Source organism: Rhinatrema bivittatum, chromosome 9, assembly GCF_901001135.1.
Source record: "Rhinatrema bivittatum chromosome 9, aRhiBiv1.1, whole genome shotgun sequence".
NCBI lineage: Eukaryota > Metazoa > Chordata > Amphibia > Gymnophiona > Rhinatrematidae > Rhinatrema > Rhinatrema bivittatum.
Genome location: NC_042623.1, coordinates 177,672,384 through 177,685,948, shown reverse-complemented (window position 1 = coordinate 177,685,948; position 13,565 = coordinate 177,672,384). Strand labels below are relative to the sequence as shown.

Genomic DNA, 13,565 nt, shown 5'->3' with positions numbered 1-13,565 from the left:
AAGATTCTCAATAAATCTATCGCTACTGGTCTGGTACCCGCTCAACTCAAACATGCCATAATAAAACAGACTCTCAAAAAAGTGAACTTGGACCCCACTGAACCATCTAACTATCGCCCAGTTTCGAACCTTCCTTTCCTATCCAAAATAATGGAGAAAATCATAAACAACCAACTCACAGAATTTCTAAATGAACATCAACTGCTACTTCCATCCCAGTATGGATTCCGCAAGAACCATAGCACCGAAACCCTGCTCCTGTCTCTTTCAGAATTAATACTAAAAACACTAGACACCGGTCACTCTTACATTCTTGCGCTACTTGACATATCATCTGCATTTGGCACTGTCAACCACTATACCCTGATCACCCACCTATCTCAAATTGGAATCACTGGTTCTGCACTTTGCTGGCTCCATTCCTATCTTAATGAGAGAAAATACAGTTTTAAAATTGGCCACCACGAATCCAAACCTAGAAATCTACAACAAGGAGTACCTCAAGGATCCTCTCTCTCATCAACACTGTTTAATATCTACCTTATCCCCCTATGTCGACTCTTGATGAAACTTGGATTCCCGCACTTCATATACGAGGATGATGTGCAGATCCTCATCCCCATTAAGGACTCTCTACCCAATGCTCTGAAAATCTGGGATACTGCCCTTGAAGAAATAAAGAATCTACTCATCGAAAATTTTCTAGCAATCAATACCAGCAAAACAGAACTCCTCATCTCCCCACAAAGCAACATCCCCCTCATCCCTACCAATTATCCACAAACTGGCCTTCTCGTCTTACAGCAGGTCCGCAGCCTCTGTGTTATAATAGACAACCATTTCACATTAAAAAAAATTCATTGCGGCCACTGTTAAAAACGGCTTCTTTAAACTCCATACTCTGAAAAGAATCAAATCTCTTCTACACCCGCACGACTTCCGAACAGTTTTACAAGCTACAATATTGTCAAAACTGGACTACTGTAATTCGATCCTGCTTGGACTGCCAAAACATTCGCTACAACCCTTACAGATGCTACAAAACGCAGCCGCCCGAATACTGACCAACGCACATCGCCATGATCACATTACGCCGGTACTCCAATACCTTCACTGGCTACCAGTAGCATCTAGGATCACGTACAAAGTCCTCACCCTCATACACAAATCCGTCTACAACAAAGAAATGCAATGGTTCTCTGACCAGTTTACATTCCACAATTCCAACAGACCTACGAGAACAATGCACCAAGCCAAACTCAAGACACCCACAGTCAAACATATTAAACATGTTTCCACGAGAGAACGATCATTTACCATAGCTGGAACCAATGTTTGGAATAAAATGCCCACAGATCTGCGCCTGGAGCCATGTCACAAGAAATTCAAACAAAACTTAAAAACTTGGCTCTTCAGAAAAGCTTATACATAATGACCTCTTACTCCGCAAACAGCCGTCCTACTTTAAGCAGCCGTCCACCCCCCCCCCCCCCCCCCTTTCACCTTCAACTGCCTCTGCTTGAATGTACCTAGTTATACATAGTTTTATATTATTATTATTTATTGTTATTTGAACCCAATGCACCTTATCATATATAGATTGTAATTATACATAGTTTCCCCCAAGAGATTAGACGGGATTCAATTATACTATATGTGGACTTTTTGCCTTGTTCGCTGACCGTATTGATATATGTTTGTTCCTTCTGAATTGATTGTAAAGCCTGTTGCTAAATTTTTGTTCAATGTAAACCGAGGTGATGTTTTGAAATGTGCCGCGGTATATAAAAAAACCTTTAAATAAATAAATACATTTCTGACCCAGCTTGATCCTTAGCCCTGCCTTACCTGCTGACTGTCCTGACTTCTTGCTTGCCTCTTGATTCTGAACTCCGCCTGCCTCCTGATGTTGCATGGACCCTGCCTGTCTGACTATGCCTCTGCTTCCTGATTCTGTTCTTGTGCCTTGATCCTGACTGTCGGCTGCAGCATGTACACCTCTAACCAATGACATACACACACAACCATCACTCCCACCCTCTCCTACCACCCCTACATTCATCTCACCTGCACCACTACCATCCCAATACAAAAATAGGGGAGGATGACAAAGTGCAAGGAGAAAACGGTGCCTTTACTTGCCTATCTCCCACCCTATATCACTCGCATCTCTCACATCAGTGGGGTTAGCGAGTGAAGCAAGCAGGGGCATAGCTCCTAGTATGTTAATATTTAATTCTTGTAAGTCATGTCATTTTATGTAAATTGAGCCTAGAAGGCAAAAATGAAACTGTGTGTTATATGGTAACATACAGTATTTTTGACCTTTTACCTACATTCTAGCATTTCAGCAGTCTTGGATAGTTTTATAAATCAGATTAGTGCAATTTTTTAATGCTGTAATGATATTTTTGAGATGCATAATTCTTTTTCATTGGAATAGTTGCCACTCACAAGAGAAAATTGCTATTCACGTGAAAATTGCCCTTTTCCATCTGCAGAAATGAACACTTAATAACCTAAAAATAAAAGGACCATTTCTATTATCACAGATAGTAATTAATTTTCAAAAGGATTTATATGCTTAAAACTGGGTTTTACACATGTGAATGCGCTTTTTGAATGTAAGTGAGCTTTAGAAAATTGGTTCAATATATATTATTGAATTATCAATAGGTTTTACACATGTATGTGGCCTTTAAGTGTGTAAATGGGCTTTTGAAAATTGCTATGATAGTATGTTACATTTACCCACTTACTCCTTTGAAAATGATCTCCATGGATGTTTGAGAGCACAACTGAAAAAATGCAGATTTTCATGTGAATGGCAATTATTCTCTTGTGAGTGGCAACTATTCCAATGAAAGAATGCTGCACCTCTCCTGTTTTTTTGTTTACTTGTCTGCTCTATTTGCTAATGTCTGTGGTGGTGGTTTTACAAATATATATGTACATTTTTCTGGCATTTAATGTGAGAGTTCTGGGGTAGGATATGCTGACCATAATATAAAAGTTTCTTTTCACACTGTTTTATCTGCAGACAGCACAGAATGTTTTTTTTGAAGAGGAGAACAATTGGCCATTTTGAGACTTGTTAAAGGGCTTGGTACAGAAGGTTTGAATCTGTGTGACAGCTTTTTCAAGCAGAGTTGAATTAGCCATGACATATGGATGACATCATCTAATGGCACAGAACTGACCCTTCTCTCTAAGCATGTGCAGGAATTCCTGCACAGGCGTTGTCTCTTTTCATCTAAGCTTCAGCATGGGCATATACTCTTGTCTTACTGAAAAATGTCTCTTATTAATATTTTTACTTCTTATTTTTTCAGTTATCTAGCTGTCTTAGCAGCCTCCCAAACAGCACTTTTCAGTGCTATTTAAAAAAAAAAAAGGCAAACCAGAAGATTTTCTTCACAGAATGACCAGATCCAAGAAGCCCACATTAGGTAGTTTTGGAGATTATGTATGTAATGGCAAGATCGACAGATAGGACCTCAGTTATTGCCATCATGGACTGGATCATGACCAGGCAAATTGCTATTACCATGGCTGCATGTCTGTGTTCACCAGAAGTCCAGGGTCTGGAAAATGGAGGTGCTGGGAAATACACTGAGGAGCAACTGTCAGTCCTCCACCCAGAGTGGGGCCTCTTCATGCTCCCCAAGTGTAGAGCTTAGCATGAGCTCCTCAAAGAGATCTCTGGCATAAGAGGCTAAGTCTTTGAGCAAGCAGAAACTGGATGCTGCTAAGAAGAAGAAATGCTCTACAGACGTGGTGGCACACCCGGTGCTGAAAAAAACATTGAGCCTCTGCATCATCACTGCAGCTGATACACCATCCTCCAGCACATCGACTCATGACTTCAGCATTGTTGATTCATGAGGCCCTGGGTCCATTAAGAACTGCCATACTGGGTCCATCAAGCCTAGCATCCTGTCTCTAACAGTGGCCAAACCAGGTTACAAGTACCAGGAGTGCCCGCTAACTTGTGCCAGCACTGTTTGGAGGCTCGGGTAGAATTGTCTTCTTCTGATTTCACTAAGCCTGGTTCTTCCCAGCCTATATAGGCTTGAGTGCAGACGGCTCAGTTGGAGTGCCTAATTTTGGAATTCTCATTGGTTCATCAGCAGAGGACAGTAGCTCAGTGAGTTTGCCCCAAGTACTTCCTGGATTGCATGCTTCTAACTTTTCGTGGGTAGAATCTCCAGGGATTGTAATCCTTTCTCCATGTGCAATCTTCAGCCCTTTCTAATTCTCCCAGAGCAGGGTCACAGGTAGAAATGTTAAACATTGGAGTACCTCTAGAGTAGCAGCGGCACTTCCCGATAGAGGTCTGGATGGCATGGAGGATGACACTGATCCTGATTCCCTTAAGGATGTTGAAATTCCTCCAGGATTAGAACCATATAGAACCATGCTGCAGTTCTTTCATAAAGATGAACTGCCAACTCTGATTTCCCAAATTTTGTAAATGCTTGGAGTTCTTGGGGCAGACGCTGTGACTGAGTCGAAGAAGAATCCCATTTTGGTTTTCTTGCGTAAGGCCTCTTTTTTTTTTTTTCCCCGTGATAGAAGCCATTCAAGAATTAATTGATCTTGAGTGGGGCGCCCCAGAGGCTAATTTCAAAGGGGGTCTGGTATGGAAGGCCTGTACCCTCTGGATCCAATGGCAAGAGAGCGTTTACGTTTTCCGAAGGTAGATGCACTTGCGTGTGCAGTCTCCAAGCAGACCACTATTCCCGTGGAAGGAGGAGCAGCCTTGAAGGATGCACATGATAGAAGGATTGATACTATCCTTAAGCAAGCATTTGATGTAGATTGCTTCTTGTTGTTCCCTGGTGGCTAGATCTTGCCTGCTTCTCTCTCAGGTGGTCGATGACTCTGAGGTGAACTCCAGGGCAGTTATGAAACCAGCTGCTGCTTTCTTGGCAGATGCAGGCTGAGATTGGGTCTGCTCTTCAGCCAGAGGAGTGACTTCCATTGTAGCAGCCAGGTGCCAGTTTTGGCTGAGAAACTGGTTGGCCGATGTGACCTCCAAGACTAACCTTACCAAATTGCCCTTTAAAGGCTCACTTTTATTTGGGAGCGAGTTGGAAAAATTGGCCAGTAAGTGGAGTGAATCTCTGGTTCCTCGTTTGCCAGAGGATAAGAAGCAGACACTCACAACCTCTCATGATAAAAGAATTATAGGATTGAGGCATTTTTATCTCTATAGAGGAATGACCCTTCAGAGAACTTGACTTGTTGGTAGGTCTCAGTCCTTTTCATCCCTGATTGCCAAGAAGGAGTGTGGGCTTGGGTATTGGAACCTCCCGACCCTCCCAATGTTTTGTCAACCTACCCCTGGGAACAAGAGATAGGGGTACACCTCTCTTCTATCAAAGATGGGTCGAGATCATATCAGATCAATGGGTTCTGGAAGTGATATGGGATGGATATGCGCTGGAGTTTTGCAGTGTTCCTTGGGACATGTTCATGGTGTCCCCCTGCCACTCACCACAGAAGAAACAGGTATTGGCAAGGCTCCTCGGTCTGAGGGCTGTGGTTCCAATGCCCCAGTCTCAAAAAAATATGGGTCAATATTTCATTTATTTCATTGTGCCCAAAAAGGAAGGCTCCTTTCATCCCTTCCTGGATCTCAAAGGTGTCAGCCGTCATCTGCGGGTGATGCATTTGCACTCGGTAATAATGGCCGTACAGTCGGGGGAATTTCTGACCTTGGATCTGCCCAAGGCATACGTTCATATTCCCATCTGACTAGAGCATCAACACTTTTCTGTGGTTCGCAGTTCTGGGGTGTCATTATCAGTTTCGGGACCTGCCCTTTGGTCTGGTCACCACCCCAAGGACCTTTTCCAAGGTAATGGTGGTAGTGGCGGCAGAATTGAGAAAAGATGGGATCCTCATACACCTGTATTTGAATGACTGGCTGATTCGAGCGAAGTCATTGGAAAAGAGCTGTGGAGTGACCAGAAGGTGATCTCCCTGTTGCAGGAGCTCAGCTGGGTGGTGAACCTGGCCAAGAGCAGTCTTCAAACTGATCAGTCGTTGGAATATCTCAGGGGTCGGTCCCACATGAGGCAGGGCAAGGTTTTTCTGACGGAAGCCCGTACTCAGATGATGACACCGCTCCGTCTGTTCTTGAACACACTGGTCCTACCTGCTATTAATGAAGTTGACTTAGAAAATAGCCACTGCTATTACTAGCAACAGTAATATGGAATAGACTTAGTTTTTGGGTATTTGCCAGGTTCTTACGGCCTGGATTGGCCACTGTTGGAAACAGGATGCTGGGCTTGATGGACCCTTGGCCTGACCCAGTATGGCATGTTCTTGTCTTACCTGCACATACTTGGCTTAATGGCGGTGTCACTGTTGTCTCAGTGGAATCTGCAGTCTGAGGACTATTCGATTCGGCTCTTCAGGTTTTTCCAGAACAGCTGTTACATTGAAAACGCCTTGTATTGATATGTTAAATCTCCGGGGCTCTTTTTTAAATTGAGCAATATAGTATACTTTGGATATAGGTGGCAAAGCCTTCTCAGGAATCTTAAGTATATCCATTAGATAATTCCATGAAATTATCATGGGAGAAACAATTTCCTTCTCAGAAAAATTTATGAACTTAAGGTTCTTTTGTCGAACCACACTCTCTAAAACTTCCATCTTATTTTAAAGAAACAAATGTCCTCTAGAAAGTTTCTTGTACTGCTGATATTTTTTTCTGAGAAACTGCAGCAATTTCTTTTTGAAAATTATGTAGAGAAGGTTAAACCTTGCTGACGAAGTACAAACTGGCTTACTTGTGCTGAAAATTTAGTAATCTCTTCCCACTTGTTCCAGAGATATGATCAAGAGGCAAGACAAAACGGGATAATATTGATTGTTGGTTTGCCTGGGGTATCCTACCTCAGTCCTTTTGGACTTCAAGTTGATAAGGCCTCTGTCCGCTTTCCATTCCTCGAGTAAAATTTCATCCTCTACAGATAGAGAACAAACCGGTGAGACAAGTGCTGCTGCTCTGATTGAGCCCATGATGTCATCTTTCCACAACAAATTTCTGGAGAGCTCTTCTACTCTGGTTGCATGCAAGGCTGTGAAGGAGGTACATACAACTCTGGATGAAAGATGTCTCATTCTCTGAGCCATGGGAGTCTGAAGGCGAACCTTCCCCCATTGGAAGTCCAAGCAGTGCATCTCTGGAGCCATTCAAAGGATCTAGCTCTTCCCACCTGAAGTTGCCAGCTCATAGGGAAAGGTTCATGTCTTCCCTTTTCTTTTACTCATTTAGGAAAAGTTTTTAGAAGAAAACATTTTAAAGAAAAAAGGCAGCCAACAGAATAGAAAGTCACCAAAAAAAAAAAGGAAAATTGACAATTTTATTATTTTTATCCATAATTAAATATTAAATTAAAACAGTATACACATATATGATTATCCCAAAAATCATATAAATAACCCCACCCATCCCTCATTTAGAGTATATTACTGAACTTTGTAACCGTAAAATATTGGCACACCATGGATAACTTAGAAACCAACCAAACCTATTTCGTGCCAAAATGTAAACCGTTGTGATGGTGTATTACTAAACGATGGTATAGAAAAATTTTAAAATTAATAAAATTAAAAAATAAATAGTCAACTACAAGTAGTTATCTTGGTTCCTCTCTATTATTCATTTTTATTTATTCATCATTGTTCTTTTTATTCTGAGTATGGAGTTTTATTCTGAGTATGGAGTTTGAATTTTGGCTTCCCTGGTTTGTAGCCCGCTGCTCTAACCACTAAGCTACACCTGGTGCAGGTGGCAAGCTGAAACATGATAATGTCGGGACATTGATTTTATGTATATTTTTATGTATATTTTTATTTATATTATGTATATTCAAACCTGGTTTATTAAAATATATTTTGAATGTTTTGATATCTTTTATTGTGTTTGTTTTATTTTACTTCTATAATGCTTATTTTATTTATTTTTTTATATATTCTTTAACTGAATTTTTTTATTTTATGTATGTCTGTGCTTATTTACACCATTTTATCTTTTGGTCTTACACTTTATATACATGCACCACTTTTTCTCTTGTATTTTGTTTGTGGTCACCAACCTCTTCTTTTTTTTTTTTTCTCATTTCCTGCCATACCAAGATGATTGTGGTCTTCCAGGTGACTTTTGCTTCTTCAAAGCAGTACAAGGGCTGTTAGACTGGGTGGGACCTCAGCTCCTCCAGGTCTGCTACTCTAGCCTCCAGACATTGGACTTGTTCTCTGAGAGCCTGGATCTCTCTGAACCAGATGCATACATACGACCTCTCACAATAAATAGATAATCATACATTTGCATGTGTTGCAAAAGGCTGGATAGCCCCCATCTCGGTCATCATCGGACTTCTGTCAGCATCTTAATTTTTGTTGAATTATTAAAAATGTTAAAGCTGTTTAATGAGTAGGTATATTTTAAATCTGAGGATTTCTAAACATGATAGTCACTGCCTTTTTAAATCTAAGGTTTCTAAATTTATTTATTTTTATTTGTTTTTGTATACCGACATTCGATCGATATATCACATCGGTTCACATGTAACTGAACAGAAATAAGACAGTTGTTTGTTTTTACACTAGACGTTAAGCCCGTAACAACGGGCTACATTAAAAAAAAATTTCAGTCCATTTCCTCCCCCCCCTCACCCTTTATTCTCCCTCCCTCCTCTCTCCTCTCCCCTTCTGGATAGCACAAATGGAAGATCTTCGGGGGAGGTCCCTCGCACGCCCGTGCCGCTACTGCGCCTTGCCGCCGCTCCTGGTCCTTGCCGCCGCTCTTCCCAGAGCCATTTTTTGTTATGGGCAAGCTCTGGCCGACGTGCTCGCCCGCGCATGCGCGGTAGAGTTGCTCTCTACTGCGCATTTGCGGCACGTCGGTCCGGGCTCCCTTATCTAGTAGATTGTAACTTATATAATAATTTAGAAAGGTTAACTTACATACTAACTTCAAAATGTTAACATTTAACATGTGATATGGATAAAGAATATTGTATGTAAACCGGAGTGATTTGTAGTTCTTACAAGAACATCGGTATATAAAAATTAAAAATAAATAAAAAAATAAAAATAAAATGGAACAGAGATTTAACTATTTACAGTGACTTTTTACAGGGGGAACATCTAGGGATGTTGTAGGGGACTGGGAAGTGAGGGTGACGGGGGGAAAACACGGGTGACTTGCAAAGAGGTCAAAGAGTGATATGGGGTGGAGTGCATTTACAAGGAGGTGTGGAATTACAGGAGACAAAAGAAGGGCATGGGGAGGAAGATGGGAAAGGGTTTATATGCTAGAGCCAGAGGAGGAAGAGGTAAATAGTGGGTTGTATTTAGGGTTAGGTGGAAGATGCATTTAAAGGGTGCATTATTGGGGGAAAGGATGATTCACTTTTAAGCAGAGGTAGGGACCTGGGCGATGGGGCTAAGTTTCTGGTGGGAAGGCTTTCTGGAAGAGCCAGGTTTTGAGGTGTTTTTTGAAGATTTGCGTCGATGGTTCTGTTCTGAGGTGAGGTGGGAGGGAGTTCTATAGCGAGGGTCCAGCTACTGATATGGCGCATTTTCGGGTAGAGGAGAGGTGCGCTGTTTTGGAGGTGGGGACATTGAGGAGTCCAGAATCTGAGGTTTCTATGAGGGGTGTATGGGAGTATAGCAGAGTTTAGCCAGTCCATCTTATTGTTGATCATTTTTTTATATATGAGGGTTAGGGTTTTATATTGATTCTATGGCTGATGGGTAGCCAGTGTAGTTCTTTGAGGGTGGGGGTGATGTGGTCGCGTTTTTTGATATTTGTGATGGATCTGACGGCGGCGTTTTGTAGTACCTGTAGTGGTCTGATGGCGGCGTCGGGGAGGCCAAGGAGAAGAGTGTTGCAGTAGTCAAGCTTGGAGAAGAGAATTGTTTGGAGGACGGTTTGATAGTCTTGGGCATGAAGAAGCGGTTTGAGTTTTTTCAGGGTTTGTAGTTTAAAGAATCCGTCCTTGATCATTGTGGAGATGTGATGTTTGAAGTTTAGCTTGTTGTCAATAGTCACTCCAAGGGTTTTTGTAGCATGTGTAAGTTGTGGCCCCATGTGGTTAGGTGTGTAGTTGCTGGAGAGGGGTGAGGTGTGGTTGTTAGATATGTGTAGGATTTCAGTCTTGTTATGGTTGAGGCAGAGTGATAGTTGTGAGAGAAGATGAGTTATTTTCATGAGGAGTTGGTTCCAGATTTTTAAGGTATTTTCGATTGGTTTTATTTATGGGGAGCAATATTTGTATGTTGTTAGTGTATACATAGTAAGTGAGTTCTGATTCCGAGAGGAACTTGCAGAGTGGGAGGAGGTATATATTAATTAGGGTGGAGGATAGGGATGATCCCTGTGGGATGCCATGTGGAGGAGGTATCTGGGAGGATTCTGATGTATTCATCTTTATGTTGAATGTTCTGTTTGTGAGATATGATTCAAACCATTTGATTGTAGTGTCTCGTAGTCCAATTTCTTTGAGTCTGATAAGTGTTTTGTGATTGATTGGTGTCAAAGGCGGCGGATATGTCTGAGTATCAAGAGGTAGGATTGGCCACGGTCGAGACCTCTAAGGATGGTGTCGGAGAGGGTGAGAAGGAGTGTTTCAGTGCTGAATAGTTTCCTGAAACCATGTTGTGCAGGCAGTAAGATGTTCTGGTTTTCGAGGTGATCTGTGAGTTGATTGATTGTTTTTTCGAGGTTCTTGGCTATGAATGGGAGGTTGGAGATGGGTCTGTAGTTTGCTGGATCTGATTTGTCGAGTTGCGGTTTTTTGAGAATGGGTTTGACTACTGCGTTTTTGAGTTTGTCAGGGAAGATGCCTTGCTTGAGGGATAAGTTGATTATATTGGCTGTGGGTCTGGTGATGAGCTTGGTGACTAGTTTTAAGGTTTTGATGGGTATGGGGTCCAGTGGGTGGCAGGTTTTGTCTTTTGAATGATGGTTTCAATTTCAGTGGATGTGACAGGTTCAAATTGTGTTTAAGCTTTTTAAATTTGTTTATCAAATGTCTTTTTAAATGTAAGGTTTCTGATTATTAGGTGTCTGTTAGTTGGTGAATGACCAGGAATAGGAGTAAAATTAGGGTTAATTGAACATTATTCTCAATCATTGACTGCCTTTTATTTTTAAAATTTTACTCCTAATAGGGGTTATAATCTTTATATAATCTATTATTATATTTTTATGTGTTTTATATCCTGCCCCGTACATCAGGGGGGCATGAGATATATTTATTTTAAATAAGTATCAAAAAATTGGACTGGGGAAGGTGGGAGGATGGGAATCAAAACTAATGTCTACTTGACCAGGAATCAGTACTCTCACCTTCTCAGATCAAGGAAGTGACCTTTTCAGAATCATAATATAAAACTGACAATCAAATGCTAACTTTAAACTAGCTCACAGAATTAATTCAAGGTCGTCTTTTCTCAGAAAAGCATAATAAGCTTTCAAGCTATTGCCTGCAATGGCCATGGCTATTGTGCTTTAAAGTATCATGGCTGTCCTTTCTCTGGCAGGGGGCTCCTAACGACCTGTGAAGCAGAGCTGCAGGAGCTTATGCGACAGATTGACATCATGGTGGCACACAAGAAACTGGAGTGGGAGTCGCAGATGCAGGCACTTTCGAGCCGCCTGGAGCTCCGTGAGCAGGAACTGACCTCCGTAAGAGAGATGCTGGAGCAGAGGGACAGAGAGGTAAATGGGCACAGTCACTTGGCACACATGATTATCTGCTGGAATTCATTTGTTGGCAATAATGATAAAATGTAACTTTTTTTCCTCTCCTCTTCTCTTTGGAAATTAGCATTCAGTCTAGGTGCCAAAAATGTTTTCCAAGTCTCCCATCCCAGAGGTGGCTGGATAGAAGTATTAAAATATTTCTGGATGAAAGATATAAGTCCAAATTCTTGTCATCATAGTTTACCTTTCTAAGTTTCGGTGACATCCATAGGCTGTATTGTCCTTGACATTAGTTTGGCAGGTTCCTGTATAAGCTGGAGATTCACTAGTACTTCATGTCAGCAAAGAGGAAACATAATGAAGCCAGGCACTAGTGCATAGGAGGAGAGAACGAGAGATAAAGTGGGAAGGTCCTAAGGTGTGCCCAAGTGTGTCGTGCTGGAACAAGGACATAGATAAAAGATAGGATGATGTAGGGGAAAAAAGGTACAAATCACAAATCCTAGTCTTTCCCTTGTAGGTAAAAATGTAAATCACAAATAATGGTTTCAGGACAGTTGACAGAAAGCACATAGATGTTATCCTTAAAACAATACAATCACTGATAGTAACAATGCAGAAAACATAACCTGTATAAAACATTTAAAAAAATGTAAAACATCAGTAGAACAATGCCACAAATATCTGCAAGCAGGGTTACATAATCAAATACGAATAAATGTGTTTTCTCAGAGGACAGGCAGGAATGCAATCCTCATTCATGGGAGGTGTCATCATCCAGTGGAGCCCAGCATGGAAGACTTATGTCAAAGTTTCTAGAACTTTTACTAAGCCTCACAGAGCATACCCATGCATGCATTATATCATGTGTCTATGCAGGATACCTTTTAGTCTTCTTTTTTTGCGGAGCCCAGTGGTTGCAGTTTCCGAGTCTGTTTGGAATTTTTTCTCATTTTTGAGTTCCTGTGTGACTTTTTTTCACTGTGCAGTTCATTGCGAGGTCCCAAAGTCTAGGTAGGTTTTACAACATTGTCTTTGTTACCCTTTGTGGTCTGTTCCTTTCCGGATGGTAGTGCCCATCAGCCATCGATCACCGTCTCCATCAAATTCGACTTGGCTTCCCTTTTATTTTGTGTCAACATGTCGATGATGCCCCCGACGCTTGAGGACCATATATATCACAGATCCCCATGATATGTCTCTGCTGGGGGGCCTCAGATAATGTCCAGGTTTGCTACAAGTGTGTACAGATGACCCCAAAAGAATGTTGGTCCCGCATGGATTTGATGGAAATCTGTTCAGTCATTGGAGGCATCATTGAAAGACTATGAAGCCACACAGATGGATGTCAAGTCATCGGCATTGGGGGAGCCATCAGTTCCCTTAAGGTCGAAGGCTGGTAGGGATGCCGGAGACAGGCCTTTGCCTAGCTCCTCCCAGTCAAGGCTTTGAATAGAGAGCATAGAGGGAAGTCAAAGAAGCATCGGCATTGGTCCCCGACAGTGCACAGTGTTGTGCACAGGCGCGGTCCTGCTTCTGATGAGAAATCCCCAAAGTGACCCTGCAATGAGAGGAGTTCATTCTGCAGGTTACCCGGGGATTCTCCAGGGTCTCCTCTGGTCCTGATGTCAGCCACCAGTCCTCCTCTCAGTTCCGAAGAGGACGTGGCCACTCCTCCTGTCTCCTAGTTGATTTTAGCATCAACGATATTTGAGGAGAAATTGGAGACGTGCATGCAGATAGCCATGGAAAAGGCACTGCAGGGTCTTGGTGTTGGAGCACCGATGATGGCACCATCTTTCCTCAAGCCACTGCTCGGCTCATTGCAGGC

The 13,565-nt window shown here is 42.0% G+C and overlaps 1 protein-coding gene across 5 annotated transcripts in view; it reads left to right on the top strand.

Annotated features, from left to right (window-relative positions):
* Positions 1–13,565, top strand: part of CEP63 (centrosomal protein 63) — a 152,895-nt gene that overhangs the window by 17,193 nt on the left and 122,137 nt on the right. For all 5 annotated transcript variants that reach the window (XM_029616158.1, XM_029616157.1, XM_029616156.1 and 2 more), the window contains one exon: positions 11,572–11,749. In XM_029616158.1, coding sequence (XP_029472018.1) covers positions 11,612–11,749 — 138 coding nt within the window. In that variant the 5' untranslated portion in view covers positions 11,572–11,611. The remainder of the gene's footprint in view (positions 1–11,571; positions 11,750–13,565) is intronic.